At 40.1% G+C, this 23,021-nt stretch overlaps 1 protein-coding gene across 2 annotated transcripts in view; it reads right to left on the bottom strand.

The window, feature by feature from the left end:
• dscamb (Down syndrome cell adhesion molecule b) overlaps positions 1 to 19,698 on the bottom strand; it is a 128,429-nt gene extending 108,731 nt beyond the window's left edge. For both annotated transcript variants that reach the window (XM_005720578.1, XM_005720579.1), the window contains exons 1-2: positions 19,299 to 19,698; positions 489 to 806 (exon numbers count right to left, since the gene is read on the bottom strand). In XM_005720578.1, coding sequence (XP_005720635.1) covers positions 489 to 806; positions 19,299 to 19,341 — 361 coding nt within the window. In that variant the 5' untranslated portion in view covers positions 19,342 to 19,698. The remainder of the gene's footprint in view (positions 1 to 488; positions 807 to 19,298) is intronic.
• Between the last annotated feature and the right edge of the window lie 3,323 nt (positions 19,699 to 23,021).

Raw genomic sequence — 23,021 nt, 5'->3', positions numbered from 1 at the left:
TTCAAGCACGCTTGGATGATACAAGTATGCCCACCTCTGTCCGACACTGCCCTGTCCAATCACTGAGGGCAATAGCAGATTGCACTAAAGTCCAGCCTTCTCCAGTAGACTAGTTCCAAAAGCTGTGCATTGAAGTCCAACATTATCAGGCCAGTTTCTCCTAATCTAAAGCGCTACCTTAGGTTTCTTCCCAAAGAGAGAAGTGACCTTGCATGTCCTGAGAACAACTTGGGATTGGACCATCAAGGGTTCTGCCTGGCAACTGTCTGATCTATAGCTACAGATCAATCATTAGTTGCTCTAAGCCTTTAAGCAGCATTATTGTAAGATTTTGGACCTTTGCTGGACTTAACCACTAAACTACAAAAAAATAACACACCATCAGTACTACAACTGTTGTACACTCAGTCTGTTAAATTCATACCCATGCAAGTTCCCCCATCATCACAATAACAACAAGTCCTTCAAACCCTTATCTGGAGACTCACCGGCTTTGATGTGGACATCCTGACTCCTAATCTTGCCAGAAGGGTTCTCGGCAGTGCAGTAGTACGTGTTGTCATGGATCAGCTTGCTAAAGCTGGATGGCAGGAAGTTAAAGATCTGGAGGGTTCCATTGGGGTGAACGTGACGGATGCCGGGGACATCGTAGATCTCCTCGCCGGTAGCCAGATACCACCGCAACGAGGCAGGCGGCGCACCCCCAGCAGGACAGGGCACAGAGGTCCCTGTGGTGCTGGCAAATACTACCTCTTGCAGAGATGCATTGACAAAGTATAAGCTGGAATGTAGGTCTTCACTGAAAACTGGAAAAGAAAAAAAATAGGAGAACATCACAATCTGTGGTTTTGATTTTATTTATCGGTCTTCATTTTTAAATTTTGCAGTAATTATTGCTGAAAGCACCACCTTAACATAAGTTGATAAATAAGCTCTTGATATTAAGCTCTTGATATTTAAGTATCAATTTAAATTAGTTAAGATGAAGAAGATTGAATCAGTATTTGTTAAAAATCTCTGACTCCAAGTGTTGCTTATTCATTGCTCATGATCAGCAGTTATAGATTCATCAGTGTATTCCCATCCCTGGGATTTTGGGAACATTAAATTAACATAAACTCCCATCAATTATGAAATAAGGTCCACGGCCGTGATTATGTTCATGCTTCGGTTTAAACTGGCATCACTGTAAAGAGAATGGCATTAAATGTAGTTCGTGCAGGAGCATTCTCAAGAGGATAGGAGGGTAATAAATGTCAATGTTGGCTCAATTAGCTGCATATAAATCTACAGCTGTTTGATTTCAGAGTGAAGAAGCCAAGGCAACAGAAGTCTACGATCTGAGGTTCTGTGAAAAGACAGTTTGTTTGTATTTCAGGCAAAAATACAGCATTTGTGTGTGTATGCCTTGTCGCCTCAGCCTGGTGGCAAAGCTCTGCAGTAAATGGCTTACAGTGGCACTGGCAGCTGGCTTGGACCCTCTCTGGGGAGAAAACATTTTAGCACTTCATAAATTCCTAACAAGGTTTCAAATTGCAGACATTTCCATCCTTTTCTCTGCTCCAGTAGCTCTGAACTAGCAATGAGACACTCCACTGACCTGCACATGTACACATGCAAAACACTCATTTGAAGATTAGGAATTCAACACACAGAAATTATTATGGAGGTAAGGATCACTGCTGGAGCCTTTCTCCTGAGAAAGGAATATGCAGATATATTGAAAAGTTGGACAGAGACCTATATTTTCAATGTTATATAAACTACACTACACCACTACACTAAAAAAAAAACTATACAGACATTTCATTTAAATGTTTTGACTGTAGTTCAGGGCAGGATAACTATTTATCAAAATACAAACAGACAGTATGTTTTTCTGTGAGATTATAAAGCTATATATTTGCTACATTAAGCTTAGATAAAACAGTGTTCTGTATATTGCCCCCCCCCCCCCACAACAGTATTTTCTTATAAATGTATTTTTTCTTACAAAATAATTTAAATAATATTATATTATAAGGGGTAAACTGTGCTTCTGCAAATAGACAGCAAGTGAAAGAGTTTTTTTTTCTCCAGGAATATGAATAAATGGCGAAAATAACCTTATCTTTTATGTTAGCTTAAATTAGCGCTATAAAGTCTAATGCTAATTTAAAATAAAATACAAAATAAACGAGCTAACACTGATATTAACACTATGTCAAAAAAGTGCACTCATTTTAGACGTACTTGAAACTTCTAGATTAAAATGTTTAGGCTAACAAAGTTAGTTGTTTTTTGTTGTTTTTTTAGCTAGCTAGAAACCCACAAATGGGATGGTAGCTGTTTATTCTTCCTGTATTAAAACACACTGGTCAGAATCATATCAATTGTTATGTCAAATTAAACAATGCTGTTTTTTCTACTGAGACTGTAATATCACAGGTATCACTGCAATATCTCACCATGCCTGCCTGGTCTCCCTGGTTGGCAAGAATGCAGCCTAAATTTTATTACCAAAAAGGAGCAAAGTGCCTTATATGGCTTGCATTATAGCTTTTAGGGGGCTCTAATCACCTTTGTGAGGAAAAATGTAAGACACAATAAAATAATATATTTATAGAAAACACATTTTTGATGCTGTAATTATGGTTTTTAACATGTCAGCTGTGACTCAGACTGTAGTACAGCCCACAAGTAGCAAGTACCAATCAATCAATGTCTGCATCCCTTTTTTTATACAATACGTGACTCTGCTTGCTGCCTGTCTGCAGTATGTTATCTGCCTGTCCTAGAACATGCCCATATGCATACATGCAAAATATTTTCTGCAGATTCATTTGTTTAAAGGGATGATAAGATGTTTACACAACTCATTATGTTTCTCAGATATGTGGAAAAAATAGGTATTTGTTAAATATAGTGTATTATATAGTTTATATCTTATAATATATATTGCATATACAGTTTCTTCAACAATATATAAAGCAGATTGTGTAAATGTCACATATGCGTTTATAGAAAGACTGACTTTTTAAGAGTGGGTGGTCCAAATAAAATTTCTGCAATGTGCACTATATATGCTCCCAGCAGAGAAACTTTCATATACCTGTACAGTCTCTAACATCAAAAAGTTTTAGCCAATTTAAATATTTTAAGACGCTGTGGGATTGTGCGCCGGGTTCTCGATGGGTCTGTGGCACCGGCTAAGATGAAAATAATACATCAAAGTCATATTAAATTCTGATTCATTCTCTTTTTCCAGCTGGCACTGGGAGTATCAATCTTCTCAGTGCTCTGTTGATAATACAGATCGGAGGTGGTGGTAGTAGTTTTTTTTTTTAGGGGGGTTCAGCCTCACCTGATGGTGCTCAAGGTTAGTGAGAAGGAGAAGACACTTTAAAATCACTCGTGTCAAGATATTTTAAACATACTACTTTGATTCGTTTTCATCCAGCAGAGAATTTCCCTCATGTGAAATCCAAAATACACAGCTGATTATGCTAAAGACAGTTTGTGTTGTGAATGAGGTGTGTGTATGCATGTAGTAAAACGTCATATTTTGTAAACTTCAATTGATTGGATTTGGGGAAGTAAGTGAAGAAAGTTTGTCAATTTTATTTAAACGAAATTAAAAAATACACATAATATTTTTTCTTAATTTAAAAAAAAATCCAGTTACAAACAGCTAGCACACTTCAAAGTTTTCTGATCAAATTATTCAAGTGAAGTTAATTGACTCTTGAAGATGTTACAATAGAAAATGTCTCGAGAGAAGATAGATTAAAGAAGTGTGCGGTTGCTTGAAAAGCTTCTATTCTTCGCGAGCATCAGAGAAATTGGATTAGGATTTATGCCACGGCTGTTTTGATATTCGCCTATTTCACATTTAAAAGTAGGTGAGAGCTATTCAATTTAGACTGGCTGAGTGAGATTGATTTAATTTAACAAAGAAATGGACTCTGGTGAAAGTGCGCATATCGCTGCACTGCTCGTTTTCCTAATTGACTAAACTCAGGAGCCAGACCGCAAAATGGTGTGATGACGCATGTACATCACTCCCCTCGACCTCACAAAGAGCAGCAAGTCATGCCCCAACAAATGGCCTCAGGGTCCAACCACTTGCTACATTGCCCTGGAGGAAATCAGTAATTGGCATAATTTTTCATGAACTCAACTGTAAAAGGTGAAATAAATGACACTGTTCAATAATGCATTATATGCATCTATAATTGACGATGATTTTTTTTTTGGGATCTTCAGAGGGACAGGAGGAATGAGGAAAGCTGTTTTATGTAAACCTTAACTATCACAAGAACTTTTTTAATATTTACCCTCTTTTAAATGTAAGCTTTTTATTCACTAATCTGGTGCTTACTGTCATAGTTTTGAGTGCTATTCTTGCAGTTTCCTATAGCTAGCTCAATTGTATTTTGTTTGCACGTTGCACTTCTGTAATTCCCACTGTTTATGCAACTGGTTTAGGAAGCAATGAGACAGATATTGGAGCAATAATGTTAAAAACTATCATTATTTACTATTTTTTAAGACTTTCAAAGCTATAAAGACATTTCTACAGGGCTGAAGTGTATGTGTATGAAGTGTTTGTGTTTGGATTGCGTTATAAGCATGTAAGAATATATAAGAACGTATATAAACACATCAAACGCGACTATATCACCAAAAATAAATAAATACATATAAAATCACACTATTACTTACATCAGCGGTCCCCAACCCCCAGGCCACGGACCGGTAATGGTCCGTGAGTCGTTTGGTACCAGGCCACGAGAGTTGAGGCTTGGGTGTAAAATTTATGGTTTTCTGAGGTTTTATCGGTTTTTAATCAGGGTTTTTTTTTTTTTTATCGTTAACTCGGTTTCCCTGGGTCTTTTCCCGAGTGTTATGAATAAATCTTTTTTTTTTTGGTAGCAGTGCTGGTTTTCTTTTTTTGTATTTATCCACAAACCTTTAAAGGGCGGCCTGTGAAAATATTGTTGGACATAAACCGGTCCATGGCGCAAAAACGGTTGACTTACATGGAATAATATTATCATTCATTTTATTACATCTGGAGATGTGTTTGTGATTCTGATTCATAAAAGCCCAATAGAGGCTCTCCTTTTAGCTTTGCTTTGGTCTCCACCCGCTTGTGCTAAATGCTACACTAAGTTCACCAGCTAGATGCCAGCTGTCTCCATCTTTTGTTTGGTTATGAACCAATATGTATACATATTTTTTCCCCTTAGAAGAGCTTTCTTGTAAAACTAAAGAGGCGTGAAGAGTGAACAGAAGTTATCCATCATAAAACAATAAGATGCAAGACACAACAGTGGTGTGTAGCGACAGGTGATCATTTTTGGAGAGTTTATTACTAAAAAAAACCCATTGACCATATAAAAATATTCCTTAGAGCACCATTTTGTATTGTGTTATACTGTGTCCTCATTCTATAGTGTTTTTTATGTGCATTATACACGTAAAAACATCACGTAAAAGTTTAAAGGTTTTTATTGGGAATGTAAGATATGGGAAAATTAGCTCTTTGTTTATTGCCATCTGCTTTAATGGGACGACAAAGGTTGGTAGTGTGTCTGTTGTTAGACTGCCACACAGATATTTAAACATAACTATACAGTTATTTCTTGCAGAGCTGTTGTAATCTATTGTCTGTTTAATGTTATAACTGAAAAACTATTAGAAAAATCTGTTTATTGAGTGTTTGACCTTCTGATGATCTGTTTCAGAGAAGCTGTAACATTCCTACAGAATTACTGTATATACAGCAAACAACACCTATTATGAGCCATAGCTGTGCTCCTTTCCACAGCATAACTGATCGGCTGACAGGCTGTTACCATCCACAGCAGAGCCACGTAAACAGTGAATCAGTGTTAATGCAAGGAAATAAAGATTAGTATACATGGTTGATTCCACAGGTCCTGAAGTCCTTGACTCGCCGCTTAATTATTTTTCAGCCTGACACATGCTCAAAACATGCTACAGTCACTTTTTGTGTGATGTTTTCCTCTCTCATGTGTCCTTGCAAGTTAAGATGAATGGTCCCGGTGCCACATGGGACTTCTCATCCCACACCAACATATTCCATCTTTTATGCAGCTGCTAGCTTTTTTGTCATGAACTCTCTGTGACATGTGAAGAAGAGAGAACAGCAGAAAGCAAACAAGAAGGGGCAAAAAGAGAATCAGAGAGATAGTGGGATTGATTCAGCTTCCCATATTTCAGGGGGCACTTGTGTTGCATCTGTTGAGCGAGCAGATCCATTGTCTGAGTTGTCAACGCCACCGCAGCATGGGGACTCTGCACTGCATGGTAGCGTGGCACCGGGTACCTCATAGTGACAATGTGACAGCAGGAACCTTGGGTAATTAAAGCAGCTCTGTGCTCTGTGCCCTCAGGGCATGTCTGCCTGGGATGTGGAGATCATACCTGGCTCACTCACATTCAACACTAACAGCTGAAGCAATTTTCAACCTTAACAAATTCCTGCTCTGTGCATTTATGGATAGTAGCATTAGTGTGATGTAGGCAGCGCTCGAGCATGTGATCAAGCTTTATTCCCAGCAGCTAAAAATAGGGCCTTGACCTGTGGGTGACCCAAATTTGAAATACACTGTACAGGTACACTGCATTTCATTTAATCTGATTACCATGGATGAAAATCATATTTCACCAAAGTAAGTTATTTTTTCTGTGTATCAGTCTACAAACTTGAAAGCAATATGTGTAGAGCTATGTATAGAGCTAGGAGCTCTGATACAGGGAGATGAGCCAGGGCCAGGGAGTCCACTGTGAGTAAGCATTCCCACTGATCTGATCTGCCCAGAGGCAATACACCATGCATGGAAGTTAAATGACTGTATTCCAATTTGCTCTCATGAATATTAAGCAGGGCTGTGACAGAAAGGGCTGGCTGTACGCAAGCTGCTGATCCACACCGACAGATCAGTCCTCTGATGTCTAGGAGGGGCGGGCAACTCTAAAAACGAGGCCCCCACAGCAGATGAGCCTCCTCCTCCTCCTCCCTGGTCTATTTTCATGTCTTAAATGGGCCAGAGTGGCTGGCTGTCTCATCAAGGGAAAGCCAGAGACCCTGGACTGGTTCTCAGTTAGTATAACTAAGCAATAAAGACGTTGATGTCTAAATTATGCTGCTGCTACTGCTGCTGATGATGAGTGCAAGTGAATCTGATGAGGGATTATACCGTAGCAAACTATAGCAGCTCCCTCTGCTGCTGCTGCTGATGAATAAAAACCTCCACTAGTAGAAATCTAATATTGCTATGTAATATAACAAGCGCACTAGAAGGTGGTGGGAAACTAAGGTCTGTAATAAAGTAAACAAAAAAGCACTGCTTTGAAATTGTTGCATATATCCACTGCAGATTTACAAGGAGTTGGATTTTACTATGTGAACCTGGAAAACGCTGCTACTGAACCGCAGCAGCTTCTCCAATTAGACCAAACTTATTACAGATGATTTAAGATTTCAACACCTGCAGTTTTACCTATTAATTAAAATAATTTTCTAATTTTACTAAGACCTGAGGAGAGCAGCACTGCGCTGTTGCCTCTCCTCAACCCAATTAACACGAATAAAACCTGTGTATTTATAGAAAGCTAATGCTAATCCTTTTGACAAACAGGCACAGGATTGTTTGTTATAAATATATTTTAGGGGTGATTTATTCCCACAGGGTGCAACATTGATGGTGTGCTGTATAAAGTAATCCAGCACTGCTAAAAAGAAGCATTTAGTAATGTATTTACTGTATAAACCAATAATTTTTTTTGTATGTTACATAAAATAATCAGAGGACTATCCCGTGAACTCCACAGTGGGGGTTGAGTTGTTATCTTTTAATTTTAATAAGTTTGCCAGGTGAAAGTTGATTGAGAGGAGCGAAGATACTTTATATTTATACACCGATTAATAATGTAAATGCTTTTATTTGTGTGAAGGAAACATCAAATGGAAGGAACCAAGTAACAATCAAAGCAGCACATAATCTAGCGAGGGTCTCATTTAATCACCGATTTATTATCTCTGCAGACTCACCACAAACACAGGCATGCTGGATGCCTTTTACATTTAAAACGATGTTACCTTTTTAAATATAAAATTTATCAATGAATCAATTTTTATTTAATTTTTAATGGTAGTTCATCTATTTTAGCTAGCTAGAAAACTTTGATTAATTGGTGCTACGTAGCGCTCTGCTAGGATTAGCTAGGCTAATTCAAGTCAGCACAGCTGTTGCTGCTTTTTTGGAGCATTTTTGGTAGAAGTTTAAAAAGTTTTAACTCCAGTATTGGTGAGTGAAATTATTCTACTTTGTTAGTCTGGCACTTAGCACCAGTTAGCAGGTATCTGTTTTTGTGATGTTTATGGATGTAGCTTGCTAACCCAACTTGCTAATTTGAATAATAACTCCATCCTTTCATCTAAATACAATAACTTCTCACTCGTGCTACTACACATATGTAATGTGCTCACTTATAAGATACCGGTAGCATTGTTCTGCTTGCCTAGAGTCATGGTATAAAGAAAGTAGACCATCTGTCAATATTAAGGTTTATATTGTAGAACAGTTTGGTATACAAATGAGTTTGTGATCAATTCAAAGGCTGCAAGGCGCCCAGGCCCTGTGGCTGCAGAATAAGCCGCAGTCATCTCCAGCAGCTCTGTGGAGCTTTTCTATAAACACAACACTGTGCATTACAGTCAGAAATCTCCACTTTGGTCTCATTTGTCTAAAGGACATTGTTACACAGGTCTTGTGAGTTTGTTGCAACTTTCTTAGCTGTGCCGTCATGTCCTTTTCAGTGACAGTGTCTTCTCCTGCCTTCACCCTTCCAAACCTGTTCATTCTTTTTTAATTGTACTGTCATGAACTTTTAACATTTAACATGCTAACTGAGGGCTGTAAAGTCTGACATGTAGCACTGAAGGATTTGTTGCAGTTTCTCAGCTTCTCATTGCTCAGTCTGACCTTGTGGTGAATTTGCTGGGAAATTGACTCCTGAGAAGACCGGTAACTGTCTTGAATGTTCACTGTAGAATGATGGACTTCAGACTGTTTGGAAATGGCCTTATAGCCCTTCCCAGATTAATAGACGGCAGCGGTTGCGTCGTCTAAAATAGTTACTGATGTCTTTCCTCTGTGGCATCATGTTAACACACACCTGAATGCTCCGGACCATCAAACTGCCAAACCTTCTGTCTCATAGAGGGCCTCCCATGCTCTGATGATCAGTTAATCAAGTCCATTTGACTAGCAGGACCTGGCTTCTACTTACCCTCTTAATTCTTGTGGATGCCACAAGGTTGTACTTAGTTTTTCACACACTTTGTCTACATTTTGGCTTAATTTTTGTTAAATAAATAATGACGCAGTGTAAGGTCTGAGGTTCTGAGGTTGTATTTTCCTAATTGCAAGATCGGCTGTGGCCAAGATTATTATGTTTGATACATAAAAATTTAGAATTTAAAGAGGATGTGCTTTCTTTTTACCATAACTGTATATTTTCTGCCACAGTTTTTATTCAAATAATACATCGCTAAATCAGTAACCCATTCTCTTAAGAAACATATGCAAATACATCCTTTAAAGAAGTAAGTCCAGCTTCATCGAAGAGTCTGCGTTGCTATGGCTCCATATTTATAATGATGACTTTATAGAACAGTCAGGCCCAGGTTTGTCAGAAATAGACATCATAATCTTCTATCCTTTAAGACTGTCTGTATGTATTCAACAGGTTTGATTGAGCCTTCACTGGATATAATCAAATCACCTCCAAAATAATCTAATGGTCAACATACACTGCCTTTCTTGATAACATGATTAAGCAGCAACATTCTCACTGAACAGATGCTTTTTCAGTCTACCAGAGGCCCAACCTCAGTTAGACAAGCAGATATCACACATACTGGACAAGCAACCTTATTATGTCACCCAGCATTAAGTCTAAGGGCCTTCAGAAAAGTTGCTGCTGTTGGATTTATCATAACTGCTGTCCACCTGGATGGTACCTAGGGAGCTCCATGGTGGTTTCATAGTATATGAGAAGCTTCTGAAGAGGCTGACCTGACACAGATAGCCTTTGGCCCTCAGGCTTTGTTATTTTATCTGTGCCAGCTAAATCTGTTAGGTAGCCATGGCACACCTGTGCAAAATATGCAGAGGAAACTTTTTCTGTTTACTTAGAAGTCAAAGCAAACACCTGATTTCACAACACAAGCATCGGCAAACTCACATAACCAACTCGATTTACGTACAGAGGAGGTGCAACAGAGATAGTTAAATCCAGACCACAGAAAACTGATTGTCGATATTAGCTCTGAGGAAATAATGCAGGTTCTGGGTGTCTAAACATAGCCAGAAGGAAGCAGCAATGAGCAAACTTCTGCAGGAGTTGACACTGAAAGGAAAAACAAATTAAACTTGTTGCCAGCGAACACGATTTGCAGATATCTTCACCATCAGCATTTGGATGTTTGTTTGCTAACGCGACGCCCATGCTCAGTATCACATATGCTTTTTTTGGTTTCTTCCTGTTCTGTCAGCCTTTTTCTGTGTTTTTAAATGAGCCGTTGGTTTGAATTGTACTATCATTTGAAGCCCGCCTTGTTCTTCCAGCTGATTGCAGCGTCCTTATTAGCTTTTTTGCGACCCTCCTGAACTCGATTTTGAGAAGTGCTTTACACTTGTAATTTTATTGCTACCAATACTGCACAGGTAATAATACAATTATTGCCTCGGTTACCCTTTTAAGATACATACCCCTGTCCCTGTTTTGTCCAAGAGATGTCTGTGACCAGCAGCTGGTAGAGTGTGTTAATGTGGATGTCACAGCAGCTGGCTGCTCTCATCCTGTTAGCTCTGCCTGCCATTATCAGGCCCTCCAACCGCCACCACCTACTCCCCCTCCAAAGCTGCTGTGATTGCTGCTGCGTGCCGTACTCATTTTAATACTCCAGACTCATTTGACCGTCTTTATGGACTTATCATATTAAACATTTATCACAGCCATTTCCCTAAATCAAGCATGTTTATTCAACACTTAGGGGACCACAGCCGGGATCCTTTCAGCACCCCCACCCCCGGCACACTCACACATTTCACACACACACACATCTTTATTTTCTCCTTTTCCTTGTTTCTCTCCGTTCCTCCTCTACTCTCCCTCAGCCCCCCTGGCTTGCTTTATTACAGTCCTCGTTTCCCTCTGTGCGCCTGCCTGAATAAAATGAGAGGCAGTTTTGTACAGTTTCTTCCCTTCTCCTTTCCGGTCATCCTTTCCTCCAGTGGCTAGGACACAAGGGGAATTGTGCTGTGCGAAGCCGAGCAGCCAAGCAGACACAAATGTATTCTGAGCATTTAGTCCTTTGAATGAATCGAGTTTTAATTTAATCATCTGATCAAACACTAATTAGCATAATCACTTGTGGGGATGGATGGTCTAGATAGAGACACAGAGCAATACATAATAGACTTCGTCTATGTGTTGCTAAATGTCTGCGGGACACTTAAAAACACATACAGTATATAAATGTTACAAGCTTCTAGGGACCCATGTGGGGCTTTGCCCAAATTACCTCCTCTTGCACGAACAATAGAGGGAAGTCTTCTTCAACAGCACAGCCCCAGCAAAGTGATATATTCACTGCTACACTACCCTACAATCAAATGCACTGAAGCCAGGCCCCGCGTCCTCTTATTTGATCTTGGACAAGATGGCTTACTGCAGCATCACACCTTGGCCTGAGCAAAGGAGGTCTGGGAATTCTAGGAATACCACAAAGTGCTAAGATTATTGACAATGCACTCAGTCTCACACCGGGCCGAGGGATCGATGAGTGGCCAGAAGGACATAAATCAGACTCCTGTGGCTCCACTCCATGTCACACACTAGCCCACCCACCCCACTTCCCAATTAAACTCACGTACGCACTGGTTTGCATGCACACAGGAACACACACTCCGTAAAGCCTCCCGACACATTATATATATACTTCACATAAACACCAGGAAATACAGCACTACCTTCCACATCTCATACACACACACACACACACACACACACACACACACACACACAGGCATATTCTCACACACCTTACAAACAAGATGACAGCGCTTTAAAAATGGCCAGCTAAAATTAACCGCCACTAACTTGGTCTTAAATCTTAGCATCTGTGCCAGGTTTAAAAATAAGGAGCAATGTCAAGAAACCAAGCTGGACCCATTTGTCTTTCTGTCACTCTGTCTATCCAGCTTTGCCTCCTCCGTTATCCCGTAGCCTACTTTAATATTCGGACAACGGAGCATGAGACACTGGGACAGACTTGATGATGAAATATCTCCAGGAAATGCATTTTTGAATAAACTGACTGAGATGCAGATTTGAATATACAAGGAGGGTCCATGAAAAGCCAAGCTCAGAGGCATCACTGGAAAGAAAGAGACAGGCTGGCAGACAGTTGGTGAGCCACAATACATCAGGCATGCATCATGCTAAGGACAAAGTCGCGCGAATCAATTCAGCCTTGGGCTACCAAGTGAGTCGAGTTCAATTCCTGGACCTGGTATGTGGATGGCTGGATTAACAGGCAGTATTTATGAGGTGCAGTGTGATTGTTTGTCTCTAGGGGTGATGGATAGCAAACTCGTCGCACCTGCAACACCTGTCTTCCACGATGGGCAAAAACTGTGGTGGGATACTCACCACAAGTGAGCCTGCAGACACACACACACACACACCAATGAGACCCAAAAAGGACTACTGGTGTGCGTGCACATATAATCTATATTTTATGAAAAGCTCATGCATGTTTTTATATTTGACACAAGTATTAAATAACATTTCTCTGTCCTGTTTGGAAAAAGGGAATCAAAACTGGACTGAATTTCACAAAACCAAGTTTCTTCTGGCAAAACAGCAGCACATAAAAACTGCAAATAGAGAAACAAGGTTTTACTTCTAATGAACTCATTTTGGGGGGGATATTGTCACAAAGGCTCGTGCAACCTTGTAACAATATAATCTCATGTTTAGAATAATTGCTATTTAAAGCAAACATCTGATTGGAAGCAGATCACAAACTAAAGCAAGTTAGCAAAGCTAACTTAGAACACTTTAAACCCAAAAAAGATACAAAAGTCATTGAGAAGATTGAGTAGTTTAATTAAATTGTGCTACTAACACTTTGGGTTTGATGAGACACATTTTGTTCATTTTTGAATAAACTATACTTCAATAACTTGAAGCTTTTTGAGAATTTTTTTTCTAAACCAGTTCCGGACTAACATTTGGAGACCTCACTGCAACTATGAAAAAGAAATAAATGAAATAACTTTTTTTTTCTTATATGTAGTTGCCTGGTGAGTGTGTTGAAATTTGTTTTTTGTTTTACACACCTTCATTTTTGACCAATTGCAATTAGGTGTGCAATCAACTTGTCACCCAGGGGTTGATTGTGCAACAACCTTCTAACTATTTTGGATTGTAAGGTTATTGCAGAGATCACCTGGTGGGAGCCAACCTGTCTGCAAACAATCGCAGTGTGACTGCAACCACTCCCAGACAGATTGACGAAGGTTTTTAGATAACTTCTGTCAGATTGCCAACAAGTTGCAGTCAATCTGAGTCAGGACCGGTCTCTTTCTAATTGGCTTTCTACTTAACTTATCTGGTCGCTAACTGATTTTATTCTGGTTATAGTCCTTTATAAAAGTGAGGTTGCTGAGTGCCTGTGTCATTTTGCACTTAAATTGCCATCTTGCAGAAACTATGTCACTATTTATGGAGGAATTTCTGAATTTCAAATCAGACGGAAACTGACTTGCAACAGATCTGCAAGTTTTCATCATTAATCGCCACATTATCTCAGACAGATCTCACAAACTTGCCAGCTTAACCTCATTCAGTCAAACTGAGAGCAGACTGACTCTTTAATATGCCATTTTATCCCACCAAAATCACTCTGAAGACAGCAGCTGACTGCGAGTGCACACAAACCTGCTCAAAGGTAATGATATGGCAAGCTATTTTACAATATCGTTGGTCTGACGTCACTGTTACATAATTTTAAAAAAGGTAATCAGCTTCCTCAAATGTTTGAGTGCTTTTAACTTATTTGGGCAAAGAGAGCGGGTCACAGTGTACTGTTGTATCAACACATATTTATTCATTCAGCATCTTCTGCCTGTGCTGATCAGGTCACAGTTGGTTAACTTGTCATATCCAGACTGATAATGTACAGTACAGTACGATACAGAGTACTGATAAAATGATAAAGTTGACTATGTAACAGGTTTTGTTGGCGTGTTTGTAACTGGGATTAACCAAACTCCAGTTAATATACGAATTTTTGATTGAATGCTGTTATAGGTTGCGTATAAGACCTTGTTTCATTCTTGATGATCCACATGTTTGATTTGGGAAAGATTTTACACTTTATACCTCTCCTGATGCAACCCTGCAGATATATCCAGGTCTGGAACTGAAACTGGGAGTACACTGGCTCGAGAGCCCCTGTTATGGTGTATGGTTTGGAGACAGTGACACTAACAAAAAGGCAAAAGGCCAAGTTGGAGGTAGCAGAATTGAAGATGTTTAGACTTGACCAGGATAGACAGAATTACAAATGAGTACATCAGAGGGACAGCTCAGGTCAATCGTTTTGGAAACAAACTTTTGACCTTGAAAACGTTTTATTAAATCAGAATTAGCACCTTGCAGTAGATCTTCACGTTTCAGGTTTTGCATCAAGAAGAGCAGTCTGTAGGTCTGCAGGTCTGTTATTGAGACACTCACTGGGTCTTTTGTCATAAGTGGGCGTGTTCCAAACTACTTTGAAACTAAAATCAACAGAAAACCACTTCTGCACAGGAGAGCAGAAGTGGTTCACTGGTCTTTTTTAAACTGTCAAATAAAGCTTCTACACCAGTTCCCCCACTACAGTACCTGTGCAGTGTAGCCCAGTAATATAACATGTCACTTTGACAGGTGCTGAGTGAATTAAAAACATCCTCTCTACTGAGAACCCTCTCTGAGAGGGAAACCCCCGCCAGATGTACTACAGCCTCACTTTGCACGCATGATCAAACACCTACATCTGGGTGCTGAGGGCTTTTCTGCTCTTCCCCGCAGATGCTAAATGATATCGTTAACATTTTAATGCAAGAGACATTTACACGCGGGCTTGCGCAATTACACCTCCGATTCAGTGGAATCCTGTCAGACACAGTGTGATCGGTAATTAGATTTTACATTGGGTGAAATGCAGCACACACACATAAGCATGCGCGCACATGCACGAGTCACCAAAGCTTGCTCCTAATTAGGGAGCTAGACAGGCTCGAGGAGGTATGGTACAGTAGAGTAGCCCTCATTATACAGCTGGGATGTATGAACTAGGGGATATCTATTATGATCACACATCAGGGTATCCATTACCCAACATTAGCACCGCTTTCAACTGGAATCGCGCGCAGAGTTCAAAACGTAACCCAACAAACCTTCACACAACTCAGACAAGTGAGGAAGAGTTAAGTGGGTTTGTAAACTTAATTTAGCCCATTAGATATTCAGATCAGAGTGAGACTGCACAAGATGATCTATCACTTGACTGTACGCTGGGTGCTTTCATGGGGTAATTTGATTTCAAGAGCTATGATACTGCTTGTGCAACCAAATCCTAATTGGTAATTAGTAAACAGACTACTAGTCGTGAGTGCAACAATAAGGGTGGTCAGGTTTCTCTCCATTTGCTTTACAGACCCGGCCGCTGGGAGGCCGCTGATCTTTAGACATTTTTACAGAGGCATCTCCGACAAAAGGAGGCTCTCATCACTGCACTGGCTTTATCGCCTTCATGTAGATTTATTACCACACAAACACTCGTCCCACCTTCTATTTGCAGCCAAGTTCAATCTATCCACCCCAGTCTCCGCAGCATTTCCATCTAGTGTTGCAGGTTGCTAATAATGTGGGGTCATGTAAAATTGGCAGGCTAACTGATGTTGGCAGCTATTTACTGTACTTTAAGCTACACTGGGATGGATGCTCTGGAAGAGCTTCCTTATTTCCATGTGTGTGTGTGTGTGTGTGTGTGTGTGTGTGTGTGTGTGTGTGTGTGTGTGTGTGTGTGTAGTCCGCGAAAGGTCACAGCTAATTGAGATCAAAATTTGATTGCATGATTTCCTGACCTCTACATAATAGTTCATTTATTGAAGAAATACGAGATAAGTCCTTTTTAAGTCACGAGCGTCGGGTTAAGCCGCGTGCATGTCTACAAATCATCGCAGTCTTGGTGGGGACTCTGTGAGAAGCCTTGTCTCATTATATCTTTGCAACGAGAATTTGAATAGGCCGGTTTAGCTTGCTGTAGTTTTGCCCAGAGGCAACTTTCAGGCAGAGATATTTAATGGTTCCTCTCCTGTACTGATGACTGAATTTATAGATGCTACTTTGATAGGTGCAGGAAATAGCAAGAGCATAAAGTCTTAAACGGAATACAAAAAGTAATTGTGCCTCTTGGCTGGTGAATGTGTCAGACTTAACATTTTAATTTTCATAAAAAGAGTAATAAGGACCGGGGTTGTCTTTTGCTTCCTTTTGATAATAAACAATCAATTGCAAAGATAAGGAAAGCAATTAAAATGTGACATTTTTGAGCATTGTGTGGTTGCGAATCCGTTTCCCTTTCTTTAATTGAGTTCATTAAGCTGATATCCAGTGAATGTACGCAAAGAACACAGAGAACCCAGAAGCGCTGTGAGGTGCTCGGTTATAATAATATGGTTGCTTATAACACCTGTGGACACAACGATGTAACGAGATGTGATTAGCTTTGGGTCGGGAGCTTCCAGGTCAGCACGGTTTGCAGACAAACTCACAGTTCCCATCAGGAATAGTCTAATATTTCCACAGGTGTGCCATTTTTTTTATTTTTTAAAAAGGTTTCCAGTTTGTGAAGAATTATTAAACCCAACCTAGTGAATGAAATCATCCGGTTATCCAATGTTATGAATGGGAATTCTGAACTGCATGGTATTTTCTTTGCACAACACCACATCATATGGCTTTCTTTCCCCCCATACGGTGAAGAGTGAATGGGTGAACGTTTTAGGACGCAGCCCCTAACACCGATTAAGGAGGTTACCATAGAGACAGGCCAGTGTGCACATGATAGGCCTAACTCTGAAACAGCAAGAACTGTCTGGAATCCAATCTCCGTGCTGGCTTCCATCTACAAGGTCATTCATTCATTCTGACAATGACTACTCAGCCGATGAACACCTCATTTTCATGATAATCAACCATATATATATAGCCAGGGTCCTGTACATAATGGGAAAATCAAATATAAATGATAGAAAAAGGTAAAGATACTTTAAAATTCACTTATACACACACACATACATATATATATATATATGTATGTATGTGTGTGTGGGTGTGTAATGATTGCAGTGCAAATAACAAGCACAAAAAGTGTAACGTCTGCACTCAAGGCTGTCTATTGCTTAATCCCTATCAGTTGCCTCAGGCCTCCTCAATAATCCCTTAAGCAATAAACGGACACAATCTTGCATGGCAGTTGATCTAATGTCAGAGTCAGATGATTATGATTAATGAGGATTCCTTATTGTTCCTTTATGAGTTTCAGCACAAGCTGGGCTGAGGGAGATACCATTTTATATGGAGTCAATGTCAATAAACGGCACCGACGGAGGGTTGCCTCAGCACCGAAAACGCGTTGGCACAGAAACAAAAATCCATTTCGAAGCTTTATTTTATCATTCCGGCCAGAGGCGGGAAATCCATTTTGGGGGCATACTATAATATATCACAGCCCCTTGATGCGGTTGACTGTATTCATACCTGTAAATCCCCACTTCCCTAATTTTTCTTTTGTGAAATCTCTTTTTTTTTCCATACAAAAGCAACCGACCACTGATTTTTTTTTTCAATCCCCATCTTGTCACCCTGATGTCTCCCAGACATGTTTCCATTTTCTTTCCTTCTCCTTCTTCAACTCTCCCTTTTTCTTCCCCTGTTTTCGTACACACCCAGTCGGCCATAATCCCTCCCTGTAGAAGGGACTCTGGCCAATAAGTGAACGCAATAAACTGTATCAATTTTCCACCATTGATTTTATATATATGCATATATACGCACTGTGAGAGCGTGCAAATATACCTGCATGGTGTCTCGCATGTGTGCAATGGCACAAATGCATGCAACTGCACTTGTGTACACGAAAAACAGCGACAAGATGCACGACCAGGTCTGAACGTCTCAATTCCAGCATTTGAATGGAAAAAATGCATTTCACACTCTTTTCATGAGTAAATTTGTGTAGTACTTTTGCATTTGCAGACAAATAAAATACAAAAATGACCCCTGTGGACTGTGTTTCATCCAAAAACATTACACCTGTACTGTTCATTACATTCGTTGCATGAACATTTTGTACTAATGGTGCACGCTTTCTCTCTGCTAACTACATTTTAAGGTAAATACACAAAAAGCTGAGCTCACATTTGTAACAAAACTGGTTTTGCAGGTGCTGCGAACACCCTGCTCAAGCCAGAAATATAATTTAATTTTTTTAATTAAAAAACAAACAAACCCCAAAACGTTAAAATGCAAATACGAATGATTGCCTTTAAAGATTTTTGTATAAACTGGCCTTTTTTTTATGCTTTAGTGTCAATTTAGGCCATTTGAACTTGAAAAATATGCTCTCTGTGGGGGATGGGGAAAGGGTTAAACCAAATGTCCATTTTATCAAAGACGTCACTTATTACTAAGGGCCACAGTGGAACAAGGTTGTGACAGGAAAAAATAAGTATCATTTGGTATAAAACAAAAACAAATATTATTAATATTATTCAAATGAGAAACTATTCAAACTTGACATAATATCCAACTACTGCAATTAAACAGACTGACTACAGGCACACTAACAACATGGTATAGCCGTTTTATTTCTCCTGGTTCAGGGTGTATATCTGAAGGCCAGATATGGGTCTAATGGTTTGTAGGAGAGCTTGAAGGATTTAAAACGCAATTCATGCCTCGCCCGTCTCTCCCCCTCTATCAGGGGTGTCAGCCTTTTGACAAGCATATAAAATCCATTTCATGTGGGTCACAGGTGACCTCCATCCTCCCTCCTCAGTCACTTAGCTGTCTACCAGTGATTTGCCTTCTGCAGTATGTGATGAGCAATAATAATAATAATAATAAAAATAATAATAAAAATATGAGCAGGTGCAACTTACCATTCAAGATGCTCTGGGAAAAGATAAAAGCCAATATCCACATGCCCTGCTCCGTTCAATCCCCCCAAGCTATGCTTTCTCTTCTTCCTCTGACCGGTGCCTCCCTGGGTTTCTCTTCTGTGCGCTTGGGCTAAGGTTAAACATTTGCCACTGTCTTGAAGCAAACCGGTCCAAGTCTCTACTTTTAATATCTCCTTCGTACTTTTTTGTTACACTGATTTGGTTTCTGGGATGTCTCGGAGCATAAATGCGCCTCTGTGATTTTCTTGGGGAGAGCTCTGCTCAGACTCTCCTTCCTGTGCTCCGCGTCTTGCTGCTTGTCCCTGTTATTCAAAAGGATGCTGAAGGGGTGAAGCCCAGGTGTGTGTGTGATGCTGAGTCAGAGCGGATCCTGGGAAAAGAAATTAAATCCGAAAACAAGAAAGAAACAAACAAAAATTAAAATTTAGAAAAAAATGGTTAAACTAAATCTTTAAAAGAAAAATGTCCGGTTTCAGGTTTCCTGAATAAAACACTGGAAGACGGATCATCCTTGAAGGTAAAAATAAATGAATAAATAAAATGTTACAAAATTAAAACAACTAAAAGAGAAAAGAAGCAAAGAGAAGAGAGAGGGCGGTGGCAGAAGAATGAAAAGCAGGTTTTTTGCTCAGACTCCAAAGTCAGATCATCTTCATCGCCTCTGTGCGTCCAGCAAGAGGCGAGCAAGCGCATCTTCTCTGCTGCCGCTCTCTAATCGCACCACACTGACTCTCTGAGCATTACACAGAATAACCCTCTCCCCTGCCCCTGCAGACGCTTTAATTCCTCATTGCCTTAAAGGAGCAGAGGCGGCAGCCGGTCGCTCCTCGGGGCAGGATACTGTTGTGGAGGTGGAAGAGTGTGAGAGCACGCAGCGAGTGGGGCATTTGCATTAAGGAAATGAGCTGCACCTGACGCACCAAGGTACCAAGGATTTTTACGCACGGGGTTGTATCAGCTCAAACAGAAAGCGCTGTCTGCTGGCGTGCAGGTGTACGCTGAACACGCCGCTGTGCCCCAGATCTGGCTTGAATTTAGTTCCTAATGTTTTTCTTTCGTGTGTGAAAACAGAAGCGAGCTCCCCCGTAATAATGGAAATCTACAAGGACACCCGGTGACGCGTATTTTCTGTTGTTTAAGTAGAAAATGTAGTTGTTTTTTTTCTTTTAAACTGAATAACAACGTGAACTTGATTGATGAGATTTAATAATCGCATTGAACAGAAGATAGGAGGGGAAGGCAGCCACTCTGTCAGGGGGAAGAAAAGGGGTTAAGATGAAGAGCCCCCCCACCCCGAAGACGCACATACTCACACAGTTTATGTCGCCTCCCTCAACCCAATAATCCACCACTCACCACCACCACCAACCCCCACTACCACCACCCCTCCATTTTAATGCCTGCCTTGAAGTCAAGGGTATAGCTGTGGAAGCCTGTGGGCCTGTCCACAGCGCCGGGTTACACTCCGTGTGATATAACCGCCAGCTCATGCTCTGTCCCACATGACAGAATACATTGCAAGTGAGATTCCAGCTATATACCCCAAGACACTCATTTTGTATGCTCATATCCTTACAAGTCTGAATGTGTACAAAGATAAATAAATAGAAGGTTTCATGGTGAAAGGCTATACTGATTACATTTGTAGCGCTAATAGCCGCCTTTTAAGTTGGTAAAAATGCTGAGCTGAGAGTTCTCGGTTCAGCTATTTTGATCTTTGCATTTTGCTGCTGTCCAGTCTGGTTTGTCCCTGTGTCTAATCTGTCACAGCGTTCTTTCTGTTTCTCTCCACACTCCAGCAGACAAACAGGAGCGTTGTTTGCCTCAAAACTGTTCAAGTAGTACTCAGATATTTGTATTTACTCATGTTTGATTGGTCAGATATTGTCTGGATTTTTTTTTTTTTACTACTAATGCTACTCCAGAATGTCTGTTTGAATGAGTGATGCTGTTTTACTTTTTGCCTATACGTGCAAGATAAATCGAAACAAGTTTAAGACTGGAGGAAAGGAGAAAGTGCTAGTGTTTCAGGGCAAATGGTTAAAGATCCGGGCTGTCATTTAGAGCTGATTAGGAGCACTGTGCTGGTTTTTTGGCTGTAAATTCTTGGCATGGAAGAACAGCTGAGTTGATTAGCTGCTGCAGAATGTGAGATATGATCATTTGCCGTGCCATATTTTTATCCAAGCTTTGTTTTCGCCTCGCTTGCTGCCCATACTCATTCACAGCAGTCACACTTAAATACTGTAATACAGAAACAAGGTTTCATCATCTGTTTCCAATAAGCTATTTTAAAATGAAAGTAAAACACCTTGCTCAAGGGCATCTCTGTAAAGTTCAAGGACTACGTGTTAGTGATGCCGAAGGCAAAGCCCATTCATGCCCTACAGGTAATCAAATGGAGCAGAACTGCCTGTAGTTTTCCTCGGTTCAGCCTTTTTAGTAATGTTAAAAGAAAGCTTTTCCACAACTAAAGGTGACATCCGCAGCCTGTCAAGACAAACAGTTCTTAGAGAGGGAGGAAAAAAAGGCTTTGACTGTGGGTTCAAGGGATTGAGGGAGGGATCCATGGCATTAGAGACTGCCATCTGACATTTTAGGGGAAATGAAGCATTGGTGTAATCAAAGTCCTTATAACGTCTCTGGTGTAATCTCGCTCAGCAAACAGGATTTTATGAGAAGCTGAAATTAAAACTTTGGCAGTGAAATAGATAAAGCAAAGCTAATCAAAAGGTGATATTTGTTTGCCTTTGAAAACTAACGTTTGGTGTCACAAAGCATGGAATAGAGGCAATGACACAGCCTCACCTCAGCACATAGGTCAGGGGTATATGTACTGTGTGTGTACACTATATACACCGTCACACCGCTGTACGCACGCCCCGAATGAGGGCGCTTCCAGTAAAAGCACAATTTCACAAAGTGTGTTTGACAGCAAACAAGCACAGTGTAACATCAACACCGACAACATGACCTCACAACAACCAAATTACAGCCGGTGTGTTTGATGACTCAACTCATATTCATTTCAGCAAAGAACGCTCACATTGCTGGACTGCGATTGAGGAAAAAAAGGCTCTAACCTGTATTTATATATAATCCTTTTAATCAATATTCCCAGTAATTACAGTACTTTGTCTATGAGCCATGTTTGATCTCTATATGAGTATGTAATATCTGGTTAGCATGGGTTAAATGCCCTTTTACATTAAAAACCATAATTATAAAATAATTACCTCTCTCCCTTCTATTTAATAAAAAACATGGATGCCGTGAGAGAAGCTTTTATTACCACAAGAAAACAACTTTTTTTTTTTTAAGTCAAAATTTTAGCATCACTGTAAAGAGAAATAAAAATCAATGATATGTTGAAAACACAAAGGTCAGAACTGGACATACATATAGATCAAATGTTGCTGTTGGCACAGCCTTTATTTACACTTATGGAAAACAGGTGCTGCTGTTTATCACTTACAGCAGCTGTACAACTGAACAGGCTACTTGTGATGTGAAAGACAATACCTTGATTTTCACTCTGAACACAAGAGCCACAATCTTGTCACCAGTAGGCTGAGGTATTCAGTGGTAACTCTAACAGATTATATTCAGAGATAGATAGATAGATAGATAGATAGATAGATAGATAGATAGATAGATAGATAGATAGATAGATAGATAGATAGATAGATAGATAGATAGATA

Source organism: Pundamilia nyererei, unplaced genomic scaffold (assembly GCF_000239375.1).
Source record: "Pundamilia nyererei isolate P.nyererei 1_Seehausen unplaced genomic scaffold, PunNye1.0 scaffold00003, whole genome shotgun sequence".
Classification (NCBI taxonomy): Eukaryota; Metazoa; Chordata; class Actinopteri; order Cichliformes; family Cichlidae; genus Pundamilia; species Pundamilia nyererei.
Note: the sequence above shows the minus strand (reverse complement) of the source record. Positions and strands in the feature narration are given on the sequence as shown.